Here is a 20004-nt window from a genome sequence, read left to right as displayed (position 1 = left end):
GTGTTATGCGGGAAATACGTGGGAGTACCGCTCGATAACTTAAAGGCAGGATATGGCTGCTCTGTTGAGGAACTTAGTAAAGGGGACAAAGGGAAAACGTATAGTTGCGAAGTAGTTATTAACGTTGAATGCAACCGTTTCGTAATTGAATATAGGTAGTATTTTAGTTATTATGTATTACATAGTCTTATTATTAACTAGCTGCACACGCGACTATGTCCACGTGGAATTGAAAAGTAGCCTAAGTCAATTTTTATTACATCAGCTATCTACCAAAAAAAATCACGGCAAAATCGGTCCAGCCATTTCAGATATTAGCCGGAACAAACAGACAGACAGACAACGATTGAATTTCGAGATGTGGAGGCCTAACATCGTAGTCTCATCATTACATAGTATAAAACAAAGTCGCTATCGCTATCTGTCTGTCCCTATGTATGCTTAAATCTTTAAAACTACGCAACGGATTTTGAAGTAACAGTTACAGTAAGTAATAGTTTTCTTAATAGATAGAGTGATTCAAGAGGAAGTTTTATATATATAAAACATGTACACCCGAGTATCTACTACTCTATAAAGAAATACATATAATGAAATTATAGATTTATTAAATAAATGAAAACCACAATAATATATGTAATAGCTTTAATTATGTTTGTAGGTACTTCATCGTTCGTATCTTCTGTTCCCAGACTCCTACAAAGGGAACTAAGATTTTCGACTGGGCTGCAAATAGCAGGCGTTGCAAGACCCTATGGGAATTGCGGCTGCGAAGCAGGTGTTGGGACATAGAGGGCACGCCTCTACCACCTGCTTAGTGATGCTGCATTCAGCACTATTGGACCACTGTGAGGCTGGGGTGTTCTGCAAAGACCATATTTATTTCTATATGTCACTAGCTATGCCCACGACTTCGTACTTCCATTCTAGCTTCCAAAATGAAGAATTTCCATACAAACTTTCATTCCCCATTGATTTTAGTGGTAAAATTTTTACAAACTCCGAATATTTATATTTAATCAACAGCCTAAAAAATAAGTTTCAAGCTTCTAGCTTATAAATGATGATACTTCAATACAACTTTTCAACTCCCCTTTAACTCCTCACAGCAATTTTTTCGCATTAAAAAATAATTTCTGAAATTCTTGTCTCCAATAGAAATATGGATATTTTCCATTCAACGCTGGTCCAGTTCCGGAGACAATTAAATTTCCACCGTAAAGAGACAAATTATATTTAACATTGTACCAATTTTCTTTATTTTAATATAAATAAAATTCTGTTAACATGATAATTCATTGCATTACGTAGTTATATATCATTTTCTATTTAGTTTACTTTTTATTATATAACCTTATCTAGCGTATATTGAATGCCTCTATATAATTTAGCTCTTAGGCATACATAGTGTTGGATTACAATCCAGTTTTGTACCGAACTACACGCTCCTAGTTATATTATTATATTGACTGTAATCTGTTTTGTATGCTAATAAATAAATAAATAAATAAATTTATGTCCTTTCTCAGTGACCAGACTGTCTGTATACCTACCAAATTTAATTTAAATCTGTTCAGTAGTTTTGGCGTGAACTTGCGACAGACAGACAGAGTTACTTTCGCCTTTATAATAATAGTAAGTTTAGGTAGGTAGGAATATTATACCTTCTTTATGCCCCTCCGATCGATCCCCCGTCCAATTCAAACGGGGATGAAATTACGACGGCCTGAGCCGAGGTTCGAACCCCTAGTAGTGCCCTTAGACTAAAATCTACAAGTACCCAAATAAAATTTACACGTGCCCAAACCCAAACAAAATTTACACGTACCGAAACCTAAAAATAATAATAATAATCTCAGGACAATTCACACAGCGCCATCTAGACCCAAATTAAACTACCTAAAGCTTGTGTTATGGGTACTAGATAACTGATACAAATACATAGATATGTTTTTTTTTCGTAAATACATATATATTATACATAGAAAATACCCAGACCGATACAAACAATCATACTCATGAATACAAATGTTTGTGTCGTGCGAGGAATCGAACCCGCGACCATCGGAAGTAAGGCGGTGTGCTAAACCGCTAGACCACCGAGGTCGTCAAAAAATTTACACGTACCCAAACGAAATTTTTCAAAATACAGTGCAGTACATCATAAGCGGCGCAGTTCAAGTACGACCCTTGTGTTTGAAGATCTGACCCCAGACAATCGGTCTTCAACGCTTGAACAGCGGTAGACCAGATCGCATGGTCTTTTGCGTACTTGTCGAAATAGTCTGAAATCTTCTGCTTGTTCAATTTAAATTTGCCTTCAGTGGCATCATCTTCTAGCCAACCCTGATTTCTGAATACGCAGACAGTCGAGTCGCACTGAAAGAATAAAAAAAATATCTAAATATATGTATATAAATCAAAGGTGACTGACATAGTGATCTATTAACGCACAGCCCGAACCACTGGACGGATCGGGCTGAAATTTGGCATGCAGGTAGATGTTATGACGTAGGCATCCGCTAAGAAAGGATTTTGATAAATTCCACCCCTAAGGGGGTAAATTAACGCGAGCGAAGCCGCGGGTATAAGCTAATATACATATATATATATATATATATATATATATATATATATATATATATATATATATATAATATATCCCCTTGGGCACTTCGTGGCTCAGACGTGCCGTATAGGTAGTTTTTTGTTGATCCTTTTTCACTTGTTGATCCGGAGGCCTTTTGTTGATCTAATGCCAGATGACCATATATAAATGTTGATCTGTTTTGAGCCACAACTGTCACGACGAGTAATAATAATAATTAAGCGATTTATACACGATTTTATACAAATCCACCTTTTTGGCATACGAGCAGTTCTTGATCCAATTCAAACGGGCCAATCAGGGTGCAGCATTTGCCAAGGGCTTCCTCATTGGCACGTTTGGGCTACTACATTATGGCTACAGTAACTTAATAATGTCTAGCTAGTATTTCAAAAATAATAGTCTACCTAATCTAAATATTTATAGAAATCAGTCTGGAGTAACGTGACTCCAGATCAAACCTCAATACTTGTTATTTTTTGGATGGGAATCTTTTCTTTTGTAACAACGTTACTGAGCGAATAAAAAGAAGACGCAACGGCGGATCCAGGGGGGAGCGTCATGGAGGTCATGGGAGTCATGGGGGCGTCATGACTCTCCCCCCCCTTAGCCCAGAACTTAGGTAGACCACTAATTGAACTAAAAAATAATGAAACAGCAAATTTTTTTGCACGATCGGAGTGTTGGTGCAGTAGTATTAATTATAATTAAACATTGTTACTTAAAACATAACAGTTAAAGTACTATAACACTAAAAGCAAAATAGGTATTTTCAAAATACTTTTTCAAAATAAATTACCCTTTGAGTTTTTGTTCAAACCTCAGATATTATATTTATTTTAGGTATATCAATCAATACATAGTATAGCATAGTACAGTCTGTCTGTCTGTCTGTTTGTTCCGGCTAATCTCTGAAATAGCTGGACCGATTTTGACGGGACTTTTTTTGGCAAGTAGCTGATGTAATAAGGAGTAACTTACGCTACTGTTATTTTAGAAAAATAAAATAAGCTGGGGCCAGCTAGTCTATAGATATACCGAGATTTAATGTTTAAGTTGCTATTATGTTATTGACAAAATTTTACTGTAATGTTACTATTACGTTATCCTACACAATTTGTATTATTTTGGATGAATAAATAAATAAATAAATAAATAATAATCTATACATCTATACATTTAATAAAAATTGGAGTGTCTGTTTGTAATATTGAAAAAACCGTTTTTTACTACATGCATATGAATATATATAAGGTACATATACCAAAATAACTATTTTTATAATTTTAGTCTGTCTGTCTGTCTGTCTGTTTGTTCCGGCTAATCTCTGAAATGGCTGGACCGATTTTGACGGTACTTTTTTTTGGCAGGTAGCTGATTTATAAGGAGTAACTTAGGTTACTTTTATTTTAGAAAAATAAAGTTAAATTCCACGCGGACGAAGTCGCGGGAACACCTTGTTTTTAATAAAAACATCTTTTTTGTGGTACTTGAGAATGTTGAAGCCTGTTGTTTGTAATATTGAAATAACCGTTTTTTACTACTTGCATATGAATATAAATACGGTACATACACCAAAATAACATATTTTACAATTTTTGTCTGTCTGTCTGTTTGTTCCGGCTAATCTCTGAAATGGCTGGACCGATTTTGACGGGACTTTTTTTGGCAGGTAGCTGATGTAATAAGGAGTAACTTAGGCTACTTTTATTTTAGAAAAATAAAGTTAAAAACCACGTGGACGAAGTCGCGGGAACAGCTAGTGTATAATATATTAGAGATACCTACGTGTTTTTTTATTGATGACTAGCTGTACACGGGATTTCGTCCGTGTTGAATTTAACTTTATTTTTCTAAAATATAAGAAGTTAAATTCCACGCGGACGAAGTCGGGTGTACAGCTAGTTGTCGGTAGTCTAGCGATTTAGCTAGCACACTGCTTTGATTCCTGCTTGGTGGTCGAGGGTTCGATTCCTCGCACGCTGCAAACATTTGTATTCATGAGTATGATTGTTTGTAACGGTCTGGGTGTTTTCTATGTATAGATAATATATATGTATTTACGAAAAAAAATCTTTGTATTTATATCAGTACCCATAACATAATCTTCAGCTAGCTTAACTTGGGTCTAGATGAAGCTGTGTGAATTGTCCTGAGATTACTATTATTACTATAATAAATCTTTTCAAATCAGCCGATGTTTATTTTTGCCATAATACGTGCTGTTACCATGTGATAATATTACGTACGTACTTATTAAACTATTAACTTATTATTAAATTATTAACTATTTATACTGTTTTAAATGTGATGCGTTCATTATTTATATTTCCTTTGAATTAAAGACAAATGTATATATATATATATATTTATATACACTTGCACACTTAGTTGATCCAGCCACGATCCGTAGATATTGCTGATCCACTGTCTCTCTCTTTCTATCACTATCTTTGTATTCTAATATGCGATGTTGCCGTTCCGGCCGAGACCATGCGTTGTTGCCAAATGTATTCGTCGATAGTAGTAGATACTTATACTCGATATATATTTTTTCAACAATTTCCTGCAATAGTGAATCCGTATCGGCATTTTTTTTAAATGCACAAAGATTTTTTGGCTCTGAATATATTTAAAAATCATTTACTTGTGTGTTGATGAATTTATATACTAGTACATGAAGTATCTAATACTTGTTTTGATTTGAATAGGTAGCGATATTATGAATTTATTATACGTAATCTAAAGATTTTGACGAAATAAAAGTAATTAGTTATCTGTTAACCTTGACTTCATGCTGGCACCAGTATTATCAGATGATGAACATACTCTTCGAAAACTTACAGCAGAAATATCGTGTTTGGACTCATTAGATAGGTCTCGATGAATAGAGTTTAAAAAACTTAAAATAAATGGTACATTAGAAATAATGTATAAAAACCCCTTACGTAAAATTCAACCACTTTAAACTTAATAATAATAATAATTAGGAAAAGAGAAAAGCTATACATGCACTGAAAGTAATTGATGCCTTCCACACAATATTTTCAGTATTAAACAACTCTGTTTGTTCAGTAAAAGTGTAAATACACTGGTAACCTTTAATCATATTTTATATGCAAACATTACATATACAAACACTAAAGTTTTATTTCAGAATAGCCAGTAGTTTTCAAGAAATAAGTCTTTGAAATTGTACGTGTAACTTATATATATACCTACTAGTTTTTTCACCATAACAAACAACACCAATATGGCCTAGTTAGTAGTTTACCTGTGTACCAATTAATAATAATAGTAATCTCAGGACAATTCATACAGCTTCATCTAGACCCAAGTTAAGCTAGCTGAAGATTATGTTATGGGTACTGATATAAATACAAAGATTTTTTTCGTAAATACATATATATTATCTATACATAGAAAACACCCAGACCGTTACAAACAATTTAATAATAAGTTAATAGTTTAATAAGTACGTACGTAATATTATCACATGGTAACAGCACGTATTATGGCAAAAATAAACATCGGCTGATTTGAAAAGATTTATTATAGTAATAATAGTAATCTCAGGACAATTCACACAGCTTCATCTAGACCCAAGTTAAGCTAGCTGAAGATTATGTTATGGGTACTGATATAAATACAAAGATTTTTTTTCGTAAATACATATATATTATCTATACATAGAAAACACCCAGACCGTTACAAACAATCATACTCATGAATACAAATGTTTGCAGCGTGCGAGGAATCGAACCCTCGACCACCAAGCAGGAATCAAAGCAGTGTGCTAGCTAAATCGCTAGACTACCGACAACTAGCTGTACACCCGACTTCGTCCGCGTGGAATTTAACTTCTTATATTTTAGAAAAATAAAGTTAAATTCAACACGGACGAAATCCCGTGTACAGCTAGTCATCAATAAAAAAACACGTAGGTATCTCTAATATATTATACACTAGCTGTTCCCGCGACTTCGTCCACGTGGTTTTTAACTTTATTTTTCTAAAATAAAAGTAGCCTAAGTTACTCCTTATTACATCAGCTACCTGCCAAAAAAAGTCCCGTCAAAATCGGTCCAGCCATTTCAGAGATTAGCCGGAACAAACAGACAGACAGACAAAAATTGTAAAATATGTCATTTTGGTGTATGTACCGTATTTATATTCATATGCAAGTAGTAAAAAACGGTTATTTCAATATTACAAACAACAGGCTTCAACATTCTCAAGTACCACAAAAAAGATGTTTTTATTAAAAACAAGCTGTCCCCGCGACTTCGTCCGCGTGGAATTAAATTTATTTTTCTAAAATAAAAGTAGCCTAAGTTACTCCTTATAAATCAGCTATCTGCCAAAAAAAGTACCGTCAAAATCGGTCCAGCCATTTCAGAGATTAGCCGGAACAAACAGACCGACAGACAGACAGACAAAAATTATAAAAATTGTTATTTTGGTATATGTACCTTATATATATTCATATGCATGTAGTAAAAAACGGTTATTTCAATATTACAAACAGACACTCCAATTTTATTTATATGTATTTAGATGTATAGATTATTATTTATTTATTTATTTATTCATCCAAAATAATACAAATTGTGTAGGATAACGTAATAGTAACATTACAGTAAAATTTTGTCAACAACATAATAGTAACTTAAACATTAACGGTCTTATTCATAAAAAAACTTATTGAAGGTTTATAGAGCTCATTAGTTAAAACATTCATTAGCGCTATTGAAGGTTTATAGAAGTGCGTTATTCATAAACCTATTATAAAGCCTCGCTAACTAATAGAGGTTTATAGGACTGTTTTTATCATTATGTTGCAATCTTGACGTTGGACTGTTTTACCATATACGCAGGTGACGTAATCAGTGTTGCTATTTTAGTTGCTTCACCACTAAATCTAGCAGAATTAACTCCTCCAGTATTGAACAAATTATGTAAATTAATACATTTTTATACATTTTCCTATTGAATATATATAAAATTGTATTTTTTTATTGTAATTGTATTTCTATTTAATAAAGTTAAGGGAAGATAGAAGTATTTCTACATAGTTTTTAAATATTACAATGATTTTTGGTTTAAATATGCATGTATTTTTATGCAAATTTTTAATATAATGGTTTCAAGTAGTTTTATTAATTCATTAATATTGATTTAAATATTTTGTAAAACTCGAGGTTTCTTTGCTATATAGTGGATTCAATAAAACATCGTTGGCAACACTGGTTCTGTCAAAACGATTGTTTTATTTAAAATTGCATGTTATAATTTACGATTGGTTTAATATAGTTACGTTAGAATTAGAATTAACGGATTGATTACATATTACGGATTTCATTGTCTAGTAAATTTTAAAATGGATAAACAAAAGAGAGCACGAAGCGAAAATTGGTTGGAAGACGACAAGGTAAGATTGTGTTTACTTATCAATATTTGTTAATTTGTCCAGTTTTGGATCAAGTAAATTATTTTTTATGTACGACTTTGAATTTCACTTGTTTTAACTTTTTATTACATTCATTTAATGCATACCTTATTTTTGATAGAATTTATTGTTGGAATTGATCCGCGAACGTGTCGCCGTACTAGAAAATAAGAATACGGATACGAATACCAACAACTGTAAAAAGAAAGGATGGCTGGAAGTTATGGATAGGTTATTTATTATTTGTAGAAGCTAGCCCGTAGATTAGAGTAACTTGCATGCTTAGTATAATTTTATATGTGAATTGTTATTGCTCATGTACTTACACTTCAATATATTTTTCAGTTTTAATGCAATGTGCAAAGGTAGCAGACGCACATTGCAACAAATAAAATCTCAGTGGGGAGTCATCAAAATATGTAAAAAGAAAAATTTAGCAGACCAGAGGCGATCTCTGAATAAAACTGGTGGAGGACCACCTACTGTGACTGTTCCAGTGGACAGTACAGACATATTGGCATGGTTACCGCAGGAGTTTTACGTGGACACCAATCTATATGACTCTGACGCTAAAACAGGAATTCCAGATGATCATGTAACCTATTTTGTATTTTTTCATTACATATAATATAAAAAGTAAAGGTAGTAAGTGTAGGTTCATTAATCATTGTGTTCATATTTCAGATAAATGAAATAGATGTACCTGTAAGCGCTGTACAAGTAATATATAATATGTAGTATCTATTATATCATGACATCAATGAACTCAGCATAATGTATATTATATAACATATATATATTATTTTTATAAATGTACATGTTGTAATTAAAAGATTCCAGACAAACCTAGAGAACCAAAACTGAATGAAAAAGCACCGGAGATGCCAGAAATTATTTTGGATCTTGATGAAATTATTGAAAATGTAAGTAATATAGAACTTTTAAATATATTTTGTGTGCTAAATGACTGGGACCAAAGATTATAAAGAGATGTTTGATATGATTTATTAAATTGGTTGGTATAATATGGTGTTTAATATATATAAATGTTGTTATTTCTTTTGTAGTCTCAAAGTGGCAGCACCAAAGAATATATTTCAAATGAAGGAAAGAAATGTAATAAAAAAAGAAAGGTACCCAAATAAATTTATACACAATAAAATACAAATATTTTTTATAATTAAATAATTGTTTTTTTTTTTATTATACAGCTCACAAATACAAACAATTATATACAAAAAATAGCTGATACAGAGATCAAGAACAAAAATGAATTACATAATATACAAATGGATAATGAAAGAAAGAAAGCAAGAAATTTAGACTTGGAGTATGAAATTCTACAACAAAAATTGATATTTTATAGAAAGAAAAACAATCCAAGTATGTAGACAACTTGTAACAAGTTAAATATAAAATATAGTAAACAAAGTAAATTAACATAATTTATTTTATTAAAAATTATTTTGTATAAATGTATCCAAAATATATCGAGAGTGTCTTCTTACAGCACCATTGCCCATTCCTTCATCAATTTGATGTTGTGATTGAATGGTAACCTCTTCAAGATTCTCATATTCTGAAATTAATAATATTATTACTTTACAGGCCCATAATTTATTGAAAAATATAATGTATTGCTACTTATCAAAACACAGCTTAAACAACAAGGATTAGAAACATGTCTGTATAACTATATTCAATGGATGACTGTGACTGCATCATATATCAGAAGATATAAATAACAACAATGTATAAACTACATTAAAACTTTGTCCTTTACACATAATCTGGATAAATAGTTTGAAAGTTACATATTCATAGCAGACCTGTGAGGCTTCAAAAATAATTAATTCTGGAAGATTTTTACAAAAATACATTTTCATATGAAGTCACAGGCAACCGCTAGTTGTAATAATTGTGTAACAGTGCAAATTATGAATGCACTGAAGTTGATAATCATTTCATAGTAAACAAATTAGTGTTTGTACAGAAACTTGTATAGTAAATTTTTTGTAAAAATTGTGTTTATTAAATAATATTGAAAAAATAAAGTAGTGTTTCATTAAAAGAATTACCTAATATATCGTCATTCCTACTAATAGCGATATTGTGGAGCACAGCTAAAGCCACTATAACTGCCTTTCCATTTTCCAGCGATACACTTAATCCATGTAGTAAACATTGGAATCTCTGTTTCCACACTCCAAAACATCTTTCCACACTATTCCGTGTTTTGATATGGGCAGAGTTATACCTTTCTTCCTTTCTACATACAGGATGCAAAATTGGTGTAAAAAGGTAGGGCAGAAGTGGATACCCTGAGTCACCGAGTAAACGTCCTCTAAAGTGACCATTATTAAACCTTTCTTTTATAATTGACTCAGTAAATATTCTACTGTCATGAGTACTGCCCCTCCATCTTGCTACAACATCTCTTATTACAAGTTTTGCATCACAGACAACCTAAAATCAAAATAATTAAGTACTTTATACATTACTAGTACATATATATATATATAAACCTTCCTCTTGAATCTATTATCACCCCCCTTCAACATGCATTGTATAGTTTTAATGTGACTTTGTTTTATACTATGTAATGATAATTAGTTAATCAAACAATATAGATATGTTTTACACATAATACATAATTTTATCACCTGCACATTCAAAGAATAATATCCTTTTCTATTTATGTAATATTGGGCTGCATCACCACCTGTTTTTTTAATTTTAATATGGGTACAGTCTATAGCCCCTGTAACCCCTGGAAAACCAGCCAGACTTTCAAAATTTGTCATACAAGACCGTTCCTCTGTGACAGTTTCTGGCATTTTTATAAAAGTGGAAGCAAGCTGAGCAATTGCCTTTGCCACCCTACTACATATCCTACTAACTGTGGGTTGACTGAGTCCATGAAGATCAGCACAATCATCCTGAACCTATGAAATGAAAGATATCAAGATTAATTATGAGTTTGAATTGTATGAAAACTTACATTATCCTATATATTTATATATATATAAATATATGATTGATGAATGTATTGTAAAAAAACTTACCTCTCTTCGTCCCCAACACCTCAAAGCAGTTAATACTTGCAACTCTGGAGAAACGGCACCACCTCTGGGATCTTGTTTTAGTTGATCGTACACCAAGGAAATTATATATCGAGCAGTACTTTTATTGAATCGGTATTTATATTTAAAGCACTTATCTGGTAAAAGAAATGGATTGACTTTTTTTTTAAATGTTTTTTTTTGACGATTTCTTGACATATCAATTAAATTAATTGTAGAAATAGTCGTAATTGCTTCCATTTTATTAATTAACGGAATAATTATTTCACAATTTTTAGGTTAAAATGCCGCTAAAGTAGGGAGTTGGCTCTGTTAACTTTATAGGCTCGCTATTTGACGTTTTAACTTTATCGGACCGCTATAGAGCGTTTATGAATAACGTTTTTCACTATCAGAGGTTTATCATAGGTTTATAGAGGGTTTATAGAACTGATTGCTAATGAACAGTTATAAGAGCTTTATAGAGCGTTTATAAATAGAGATTTTTATAAAGCCTTTATAGCTCTGTTATAGTGGGCTTATAAAGGCTTCTTAAGTTTTATGAATAACACCGTAAATCTCGGTATATCTATAGACTAGCTGGCCCCAGCGACTTCGTCCGCGTGAAATTTTATTTTATTTTTCTAAAATAACAGTAGCGTAAGTTACTCCTTATTACATCAGCTACTTGCCAAAAAAAGTCCCGTCAAAATCGGTCCAGCTATTTCAGAGATTAGCCGGAACAAACAGACAGACAGACAGACAAAACTTGTAAAATATGTTATTTTGGTGTATGTACCGTATTTATATTCATATGCAAGTAGTAAAAAACGGTTATTTCAATATTACAAACAGACACTCCAATTTTATTTACATGTATAGATTAAAAAAAAAGTAACAGTCATAAGGCTAGTCGTATGCCTAATATATATAATAATGTAATAAATTCATTTAAACAGAAATTGCGGGAACATTATTTAAATTTGTAACTTTTTTACTGTCCTTCTCCTTTTTTCACATCTTTCTGTTATATCCATATAGTTCTCTCTATATTTTCTGATTTTCTTACTTTCAATTTGAGACTGTACTTATAATTTGATTATCGGATCATTATGTATTTACTTATATATAATATTTATACATTTATGGGTTATATTTAGATATATATTTATGTATGTATATTGTTATTTTTTTATAGAAATGTATATTTTGCTTATCTTTATAAATCTTTTTTTGACATTTCTTATTTATATTAGTGCACCGCCAATAATCTTTCGCTGCACCACTCATGGTTGCCTGGTAAATAACGCGGCAAAATATTAAGTCCGCCACATGTACAAATTTTTTTGTGCATTAAAGTTAAAGAAATAAAAAAATACAATACTGTTTAATGAAAATGCGTGTTGTCTAGTGCTTTGAGATGTATCAAAATAAGGTCAACAAAAAAGTCCGTGATGGTATATGTCTATCTCTTAAGGATAACCAACAATAACCATTTTTTATCTTTTACATTTTACGGGATTTTTTTTTATCGTATGTTTCCCTTAAAATCATGTAAACTATGTTATTATGTCATAATCTAAAGAAATAATAATATTTTATAGTGACATATCCACTATAAAATACCAAAAAGTAGCAATGTAATTCGTTACGCGCGAATCAGATGTTATAAGGTCAAAGGTCGGTGCACCCCGCGTATTTGATAAATAGTGCTTCTCTGGATGTCTTTAAGAGAAAATGGCAGTATGTACGTGTATATGTACAAGTCCTTAAGTGTTAAGTTTTTCAAATGTACATACAGTAAAGAATAAATATTTTTAAGTACAGTACTTACGTACATTAATATAATACCTACTTTTTACTTGTATCTATTGTTATCAAAATTAAATTATAAGTTCTTAACTTGACCACGACTATGTGACCCTCTCTTGGCGCCAAAACGAGTGAAAAAATGAACAGCATACGACGACGACGCAGTACCTATAGAGTGGAGCAACTGCTTATTCAGTTTTATTCAACTATTTAGTCCCTCCACCGTGACAATGAATGGAGGCGGATATTACAATGTACGTAGCATTGCGAATATAAAATATCTAGATTAGGTATAATAAATTCATAATTGATAGGCCGTTACGGTATCAGAGCCAAAGTCTTCTTTCTTTGTTTATGTACTGTTAGATGCGACAGCGACTTTGTTTTTATATTACTATGTAATGATTGATATACCTAAAATAAATAAAATATCTGAGGTTTGGACAAAAATTCAAAAGGTACTTAATTTTTAAAAAGTATTTTGAAAATACCTATTTTGCATTTAGTATTTGAAATACAAAACACAAAACTATTTTTGTTTTTAGAGTGACATTTCTATGAATTCACTGTCGATAGCGAGCGGTGCGATGGAAAAAGATAACCGTTTATAAAAATATAATCAATAACCCTGGACAATTAACACAGACTGATACTGAACTGATATAAATAGATATTTTTATTTTGTAAATACATATATAATATACATATAAAACACCCAGACCGATGAAAACAATCGATGACCGATGAGTACAAATGTTTGCATCGTGCGAGAAATCGAACCCGCGACCATCGGATGTAAAGCGGTGTGACCACCGAGGCAGTCGAAATATATAAATAATCTTATGAATTTAATTTATTCTAATTTGTTTATGTGCGCGGGGTGCAGTGTACGGTGCTCCCCCCTGCCTCCACCGTTGCTGGAGCTTGCATGTATGGAGCATTGCGAATATAAAATATCTAGATTAGTAAATTCATAATTGATAGACCGTTACGGTATCTATATATATTCGGATTAAAATAAGTATCGCAGTAAGGACCAGTATATAAAGTGATCAACACAATTAACTGATTTTTGAAATATATATACAGAGCCAAAAAGTCTTTGTGTATTCAAAAAATATCTAATTTGTTTGTGTGCGCGGGGTGCGGTGTACGGTGCAGGGGGGACCCTGCCTCCACCGTTGCTGGAGCTTGCATGTATGGAGCATTGCGAATATAAAATATCTACATTAGTAAATTAATAAAGTCATAATTGATAGACCGTTACGGTATCTATATATATTCGGATGAAAGTAAGTATCGCAGTAAGGACGAGTATATAAAGTGATCAACATAATTAATTGATTTTTGGAATATATTCAGAGCCAAAAAGTCTTTGTGTATACCAAAAATTTAGCCGTTCGGAGCCATTCAGTCACGAATTATTAGTAAAAAAAGTGTCGAGTATATCGTACTATCGACGAATATATATGGCCGCATCGCAAAATAGAATGCGACGTTGCCATACCGCCTGAGATATACGCGATAGAGGTCAAGTTATTCAGTGCAAAAGGTGGAATCAGCAAGTGTTTAGGTTGTGGCGTGATCAACAAAGTGCCCAAAGAGGTGTTTATATATATATATATATATATATATATGAGCACTTTGAATAGTTTTTTTTCTTCTACAAACATTAATTAGCTAAATGAAAAAAAATATCTTACTTCATTGTCCGCCAGGCTGCAATTTGTTGTATGGCTCCTGCCTACAATATGTGGCTCACCTATGCACGATAGGAGCTGAAAAACAAAACTAGATTAAACAAGGGATGGTGGGTATGACATATGACGAGTTTGCCATGACATTTAAATTCCTATAAGTACTAAATCAGTAGATATAATATAACCGTGAGTGAAAAAATGTAAAGATAGATAGATATAATCCATCCATTATAATGAAACTGAGTTACTTGTGCATCATTATCATTACTTTAGCAGTAATGATACAAGATAACAAGTATGTGTGTGTGTGTAAGATTTCACACACACACATATGCACACGCACACATTCATTCTCATTTGAAGTCGCGCATATTCTCAGTCATACCATCCTATAACGTATGTATTTAAAATTGAATTATATATATAAAGAAAATACAGTATAAAATAGTATAAAATAAAACTATACATATAAATAAAATTGGAGTCTTTTTGTAATATTGAAATAACGGTTTTTTACAACACGCGTATGTATATAAATACGGTAAATACACTAAAATATCATTTTTTTACAATTTGTATCTGTCTGTCTGTCTGTCTGTTTGTTCCGATTAATCTCTGAAATGGCTGGACAGATTTTGACGGGACTTTTTTTGGCAGGTAGCTGATGTAATAAGGAGTAACTTAGACTACTTTTATTTTAGAAAAATAAAAGTTAATTCCTCGCGGTCGAAATCGCGGGAATACCTAGTTATAAATATTTTTCAAAACTTGACTCTATAAGCTATGGAACAGTGGAGCCTCATGGCCAGGCATTTCTAGTCTTAAAAGGAAGGTTTCAACAACGGCACAGAATTTTTTATATATTGTTTTACCTAAATAAAGAAAAACTTCTGAACAGATATTTTTTAATCTGGTTGACCTCCAAGCGATTACCCCTTTTTTTTTTTGACTTGGAGAAAATCCCTCATGGAGACCCGCCGGCCCCGGGGGAAGCCCGCGGGTACTGTGAGACTCCTAGTCACTAAAAACTCCAAGATGTCCCTCACCCAACACCTATGCCGGAGTCGCGGGATCGATGACAGTCAACCGCAACTCCGGCGGCGGTGGCCCACTCTAGTAGCAGGCCCCATCTCTGCGGGTGGGGGGAGATGTCAGATCGACCTCCACGCGGTTCCCCCTGGAAACCATCGTGATACATTCCCGGTGAATTTGTCACGTTGGGCTAACTGATCTGACTTCATGCTCATCCTATCATGCTCCACTGATGCCCCGCCAGCGTAAACCGATAGCGCAGGCGGGTGCACCATTCCATTATCATCCTTTAAAAAAAAAAAAATCTCTGCGGGTTCCCTAAAGGAACCCACTACTTCCCCTCCTCTTCCATGGGGAAGGCGCGCGGGGACATGCGCGCGACTTCTTCGGGCCTAGTTCGGTGGGGTGGGACCGCCCCCGCGGTCGTCACCCCGGCCCGAAGCGATTACCCCTAGAAATCATAGCGATAAATTCTTGGTGAATTTGCCACGATGAGCTAACTGACTTCACCTCATCCCATCCTGTCGTCATCCACTGGTGCCCCGACTGCATACACCATTCGCGTAGGCGATTGCGCCATTCCATCAACATCCATTTTAGGAATATATTAGTAAAAACAGCATTTCAATCCGTTAAGTCGTTTCGGGATTACCACGCAATGCCACAGACAAATATAGTAGATAAATTGAGAAATATTTTACAGGTCTTATTTTGGGTTCCATCTTGGGTGATACCTTCCAAGTATAGACACCGATTTTTCAAAAGCTTTAGTTAGCTCAACTTGAGACTAGATGGCGCTGTGAGATTATTATTAATACTTATATATCATCATCATCATCTGCTTCTTCCTTATCCCATTTATTTGGGGTCGGCGTAATATGTTTTTCGCTTCCATTCATCCCTGTTCGCAGTCATCGCGTTATTTACTTCCTTTCTTACCATATCATCTTTCACACAGTCCATCCATCTCTTTTTCGGCCTTCCTCTGCCCTTATAAACATCCACATTCATATGTAACACCTTTCTTAAAATATTATCCTCGTTCCTACGCATTACATGTTTATACCATGATAGACGATTACTCTTCAACCTCTCTGACACCGGCGCCACTTTCATACTTCCTCTAATGTATTCATTCTTTATCTTATCCATTCTTGTCACACCACACATCAATACTTATATATATATATATATATGTTTTATATGCCTCCCTTTTTACGGGGGTAATACATTCAAACACGCGGGCGTTAGCCCTTATTATTGGGGGGAGGGGATTGTTAGTAATGTGGATTGATAACCCCATTGCTAGCAATGTACCATGTCAGGTCGACCTCCACGCGGTTCCCCCTGGAAACCATCGTGTTAAATTCCTGGTGAAATTGTCACGATGGGCTAACTGACCTGACTTCATGCTCATCTTATCGTCCTCCACTGGTGCCCCTCCAGCGTAAACCGTTAGCGCAGGCGGGTGCACCATTCCACTATCATCCACAAAAAAAAAAGCCCTTATTATTATTACTGAAATAATTAAAATAAGTATATCAATTATTTATTGTTAACATTGAAAATGTATATTCTTGTGTAATCAACATTTTTTTTATATAACTAACATATAGAACACTGTTTACTCGATTTATTAATAGACGTTTTACAACACATTTGATTGCAAATAAACTCAACCATAAAACTGATCCACAATAGCTTTCCCGCCGTTTTACTTTTTTTAAATCAGCGCATTGCCTAGAGCCTGGCGCCGAGCGGCGACGGTTATATAGAAATAAAAAAAAAGAAAAACAAAATAAAATAGCAAATCGTGCGTTATGGAATATAAAATAACTTACATTTTTCGGAATTAAACCACAAGAGATTTGCCGCGAAAGAGCACCTCCTCGGCACGCCTGCAAAAGGTAAGGGTTGTATTTCGTTATACAAAAATTATAATATATAGAATATACTTTTTAATTGTATTACAGAGAAAAAAGACACATCAATACCTTTGCATAAAAACAATAAAGCAGCTTTATTGTAAAAAGTAATTTTTACATAAGAAATTTATAATGAAAAAATTTGGTGTTTATGTCGATTGAAGAAAAATGTAACACCATTTTTGTGTAGTTCTATTTTAAACATATTTAATATAGAGATGCCACTCTCTAATTACCTATGGCATTGTATTAAATACTAGCTACTCACCCCGGCTGTACATATAAATCTTCCTCTTGATTCCCTCTATCTATTATAAAAACCGCATCAAAATCCGTTGCGTAGTTTTAAAGATTGCGATTATTACTCTAAGATTTAAGCATATGTACATAGAGACGGACCGCACACTTAGCGACAGCGACTTTGTTTTATACTATACTAGTTACCCACCCGAGCTTCCCACAGGTATACATGTGTCAAACATATAAACCTTCCTCTTGAATCACTCTATATATTAAAAAACCGCTTCAAAATCCGTTGCTTTTCCGTCCGTTGATTTTGATTTAAGCATACATAGAGACGGACCGGACACTTAGTGTTTTATACTATACTAGTTACCCACCCCAGCTTCGCACAGGTATACATGTGTCACACTTTTTTTGGCAGATAGCTGATGGAATAAGGAGTAACTTAGGCTATTTTTATTTTAGAAAATGAAATAAAATACCACGCGGGCGAAGTCGCGTGAACAGCTAGTTAAAAAATAAAATTAATACCTCACAGACAACTCCCATCATATTAAAATCTTGTCAACCATTTTTCATTGTAATAAAACATAGATAAGTTATGTATGTAGACAAATACACTTACCACAATTGTGACAGCCAATAAAATAGCAATTTTAAACATTTTACCAATTTAGAGCAGCAGTTTTAGACCAGTATTTATTTACTATCTCATATATAACCACAGAGTGAAGTAGCTTTAGTTGTTTATGATACAGATGATGTCATCGTACAGAGGTCGGGTAGTATCAACACAATCTTGACCTTATTGATGCGTGGGAGATCTTTTTAACCGACTTAGGAAATGAGAATATATTTCTTTTCGATTGTATTATGTTGTATGTATTTTTCGACGGCCTCGATGGTCTAGCGGTTTAGCACACCGCCGTACTTCCAATGATTGCGGGTTCGATTCCTCGCACGGCACAAACATATGAATCACTAAGATACAGCAATTGGTCTCGATGTTTTCTATGTACAAATTGTATGTATTTACGAAAATATATATATCTATGTTTGTATCAGTTGTTTAGTAGTACCCATAACACAAGCTTTAACTAGCTTAACTTGTGTCTAGATGGCGCTGTGTGAATTGTCCTGAGTTTTTTTTTTTAATATGTTCTCTAATAAGTATGTCGCGTAATTGTTTAATAACATTAAGGCAAAACCTTGTACACCTATTTACAAAAATTGTACGAACGGAGTATGAAATTTCCCACTTATAGTTTAACTAGCTACTCACCCCGGCTTCGCACCGGTGTACATATATTATACATATAAACCTTCCTCTTGATTCACTCTATCTATTTAAAAAAACCACTTTAAAATCCGTTATGTAGTTTTAAAGATTCAAGCATACATAAGGACTGACAGCCACATCACACGTCAAGTTAATCTAGATAGACATAACCTTAAAATAATGATAGGGACAATAACGGGCCATTGTTCCTTAAACAAACACCTATACACAATTGATGCTACAGACAGTCCCCTTTGTCGGGGCTGCTATAAAGCTGAGGAAACGGCGGCTCATGTAATCCTGGAGTGCACGGCAGTGGCCCAACAACAAAAACAAATCCTCGGAACAGTGAGGTCGCTCCGTGAAGCCTGTGAAGACACCAGGAGTCTTCTGCGCTTGGGGAGGAGCTTGGCTGGCTACTTTAGTAGTCTGGCTCTGCACGCACAACGGCCCGAATGAGAGGCTAATTGCGGAGACAGGAGTCCAACATACATACAAGGACTGACAGCGACAGTGACTTTATTTTATACTATATAATGAAGAAAAGTGGTAATATAAATAAAACAATTACAGCAGTTGTATAACTATATATAATATATCACATAATTATATACATTACTATACTTAAAAAATAGAATGAATTTTCTATGCCCATGACATAACAATAGTTGCAAAGTAATGTGAAATATGTACTGTGTGGGAGGTACACAGTACACGGTAGATCGCTCCCGCGTTATAGGAATAGGTGTTGTAGGAATATAACGCACTTTTATGAACCCGTATAACGCGTGACTTATAAATTATTCACGTTTAATTTTTCTGGCTAAATGGTATTTACCTCTCTCGACGTTTCGACTAGGCAGGTTTCGAGAGAGGTAAATACTTTTATTTGCC

The 20004-nt window shown here is 33.6% G+C and overlaps 3 protein-coding genes across 3 annotated transcripts; 1 reads left to right on the top strand and 2 right to left on the bottom strand.

Moving 5' to 3' along the window:
• Positions 1-677: 677 nt before the first annotated feature.
• Positions 678-18594, bottom strand: LOC131847427 (uncharacterized). The gene is made up of 5 exons (XM_059197008.1): positions 18457-18594; positions 17505-17561; positions 14635-14709; positions 2128-2379; positions 678-864 (listed from the first exon to the last, which is right to left on the bottom strand). The coding sequence occupies exons 1-5, from the start codon at positions 18493-18495 to the stop codon at positions 709-711; spliced, it is 579 nt and encodes a 192-aa protein (XP_059052991.1). The 5' UTR covers positions 18496-18594; the 3' UTR covers positions 678-708.
• LOC131847426 (uncharacterized) lies at positions 7295-10098 on the top strand. The gene is made up of 8 exons (XM_059197007.1): positions 7295-8039; positions 8179-8288; positions 8403-8652; positions 8742-8771; positions 8891-8980; positions 9125-9190; positions 9269-9440; positions 9666-10098. Exons 1-8 carry the CDS (start codon positions 7989-7991, stop codon positions 9671-9673), a joined length of 777 nt encoding a protein of 258 aa, XP_059052990.1. The 5' UTR covers positions 7295-7988; the 3' UTR covers positions 9674-10098.
• LOC131847425 (putative nuclease HARBI1) lies at positions 9414-11694 on the bottom strand. The gene is made up of 4 exons (XM_059197006.1): positions 11123-11694; positions 10721-11002; positions 10136-10523; positions 9414-9636 (listed from the first exon to the last, which is right to left on the bottom strand). Exons 1-4 carry the CDS (start codon positions 11378-11380, stop codon positions 9512-9514), a joined length of 1053 nt encoding a protein of 350 aa, XP_059052989.1. The 5' UTR covers positions 11381-11694; the 3' UTR covers positions 9414-9511.
• Positions 18595-20004: the final 1410 nt, after the last annotated feature.

This window comes from Achroia grisella, unplaced genomic scaffold (genome assembly GCF_030625045.1).
Source record: "Achroia grisella isolate CSIRO2021 unplaced genomic scaffold, CSIRO_AGI_Agris_v1 utg534, whole genome shotgun sequence".
NCBI classification, from domain to species: domain Eukaryota; kingdom Metazoa; phylum Arthropoda; class Insecta; order Lepidoptera; family Pyralidae; genus Achroia; species Achroia grisella.
The sequence above is the reverse complement of the archived record's forward strand: the minus strand, read 5'-3'. Positions and strand labels throughout refer to the sequence as shown.

Bases quoted from the DNA above. Each gene is read 5' to 3' on its own strand.
- LOC131847426 (XM_059197007.1), top strand. From the start codon at position 7,989: ATGGATAAACAAAAGAGAGCACGAAGCGAAAATTGGTTGGAAGACGAC. The intron at 8,040-8,178 runs GTAAGATTGTGT...TATTTTTGATAG, and splicing joins ATTGGTTGGAAGACGACAAG to AATTTATTGTTGGAATTGAT. The intron at 8,772-8,890 runs GTACAAGTAATA...TGTAATTAAAAG, and splicing joins TAGATGTACCTGTAAGCGCT to ATTCCAGACAAACCTAGAGA.
- LOC131847427 (XM_059197008.1), bottom strand. From the start codon at position 18,495: ATGTTTAAAATTGCTATTTTATTGGCTGTCACAATTGTG. The intron at 14,710-17,504 runs GTAAGTTATTTT...TTTGTTTTTCAG, and splicing joins GTGGTTTAATTCCGAAAAAT to CTCCTATCGTGCATAGGTGA. The intron at 2,380-14,634 runs GTAAGATATTTT...TTATTCTTTCAG, and splicing joins GCAGCCTGGCGGACAATGAA to TGCGACTCGACTGTCTGCGT.
- LOC131847425 (XM_059197006.1), bottom strand. From the start codon at position 11,380: ATGGAAGCAATTACGACTATTTCTACAATTAATTTAATTGATATGTCA. The intron at 10,524-10,720 runs GTGATAAAATTA...TTTTGATTTTAG, and splicing joins ATTATTCTTTGAATGTGCAG to GTTGTCTGTGATGCAAAACT. The intron at 9,637-10,135 runs GTAATTCTTTTA...TATTAATTTCAG, and splicing joins TAGGAATGACGATATATTAG to AATATGAGAATCTTGAAGAG.